The sequence below is a fragment of the Arachis duranensis genome, unplaced genomic scaffold (assembly GCF_000817695.3).
Source record: "Arachis duranensis cultivar V14167 unplaced genomic scaffold, aradu.V14167.gnm2.J7QH unplaced_Scaffold_131978, whole genome shotgun sequence".
Classification (NCBI taxonomy): domain Eukaryota; kingdom Viridiplantae; phylum Streptophyta; class Magnoliopsida; order Fabales; family Fabaceae; genus Arachis; species Arachis duranensis.
Window position 1 is genome coordinate 1 of NW_026263963.1, and position 1,425 is coordinate 1,425.

Here is a 1,425-nt window from a genome sequence, read left to right on the forward strand (position 1 = left end):
ACCAGTTAGCAAACTCCAAACATTGACCAGATTAATTGACAATAAAATGCCATCCAAATACTTTAAGGACGTCTGCATGCAACATCAACTCACATGTCATAACTCTGAGACTCAACAATTGTATGTTCCATATCAAGCTGCCCCAGAAATGAAGGCTTTGATGTGAATGTTGTCAGATGCTGAGCGAGATTTATGTGTCTCTAAAAAAATAATTTCAAGCATATTATGTTTTGATAACTCTAAGAATCTAGTTAATGAAGTCAATGTCAAAATGAACAAGTTCTTACAGTGATTTCTGGCAATGAGTTCAGCTTTTTCACGAAGTCCTTCAACTCGGAAACTGATTGTGACTGGATATTATGGAAAGCAATATATTAGAATGCCTTTGGCGATCCATCTTAATATAAATAGTTAAAAAAACTTGTTTAGGCTTCTCAAAGTTTAAATACTTGAACATATGCAGTTAACTATTTTATTATTCTTAGGTTGCATTAATGAGCATGCATACAATTGGGACAGCTTGAAGGATTTGATCTCCAAGGTAAAGTATGCAATAGGATTCCAGTCGATTCGATAAATAATTTCACATAAAAATTTGGTTTTGAAACAGTTTGTTTTCTTGCAAAATTAATTGGAAAAGCAACATCCAAGTATAGGACATCAACTTACAGTAGTCGTCATCTCAGTGTAGTCTTGCTTCATGGATGTAGCTTTTTGACGCAAAATCTGCAATACTGCAGACATCAACTAAGAAACTAGAACTACAAGGGAACCATAGATGGTCTATCTAAATAACCTTTTCACTCCTCTATGTGTGTCTGTGTGTGAGAGAGAGAGAGAGAGAGAGAGAGAGAGAGAAATTAGTCAAGATAAATATAAAATCAACCTGGACAACAACTTCAAAGTTGAGATCCCGTATCTCCTTGAAGAGCTTGTCACTAACACAGGACAGGAAAGCAAATTTCAAGATATATAAAGAGCAAATCGTAAATAAAAGATAACAGGTATGATGCAAGTAAAGCATCTCAAACCTCATAGATAAGAGAGTTAACATCCATCAACATTGCATCATTAATAGAAGGTAGAAACTAAAAGAGGAAGTCAGAAAAGTAACCTACGTTGAATTAAGTGGAACTTTAGTTTTTTTCCCCTCTTGCTGAAGTCCCATAATAGACGCATCAAGCTCTATAGAACCATTCTTGATATTCAAAAACTGCAGTATACAAATGCAATAAGATAGAAAAAAGGTAAGCCACATTTCAACTCTTTCCATATGCTGAAATTATATATTTCTGAAAACAAAATCATGGCACCAGAATAAGCCATGAAGGCTACATAACGCTCCAAAACTACTTATCCAAATAACTAAAGCAGGTATTGGAAAGTTTTGGTATTCATACTTACAATATTAAAATTCAGAAAGAA

The 1,425-nt window shown here is 34.1% G+C and overlaps 1 protein-coding gene across 1 annotated transcript; it reads right to left on the reverse strand.

Moving 5' to 3' along the window:
* Positions 1-35: 35 nt before the first annotated feature.
* On the reverse strand, positions 36-1,270 carry LOC107472124 (vacuolar protein-sorting-associated protein 33 homolog). The gene is made up of 5 exons (XM_016091679.3): positions 1,119-1,270; positions 887-938; positions 670-726; positions 288-350; positions 36-200 (listed from the first exon to the last, which is right to left on the reverse strand). The coding sequence occupies exons 1-5, from the start codon at positions 1,256-1,258 to the stop codon at positions 90-92; spliced, it is 423 nt and encodes a 140-aa protein (XP_015947165.2). The 5' UTR covers positions 1,259-1,270; the 3' UTR covers positions 36-89.
* Between the last annotated feature and the right edge of the window lie 155 nt (positions 1,271-1,425).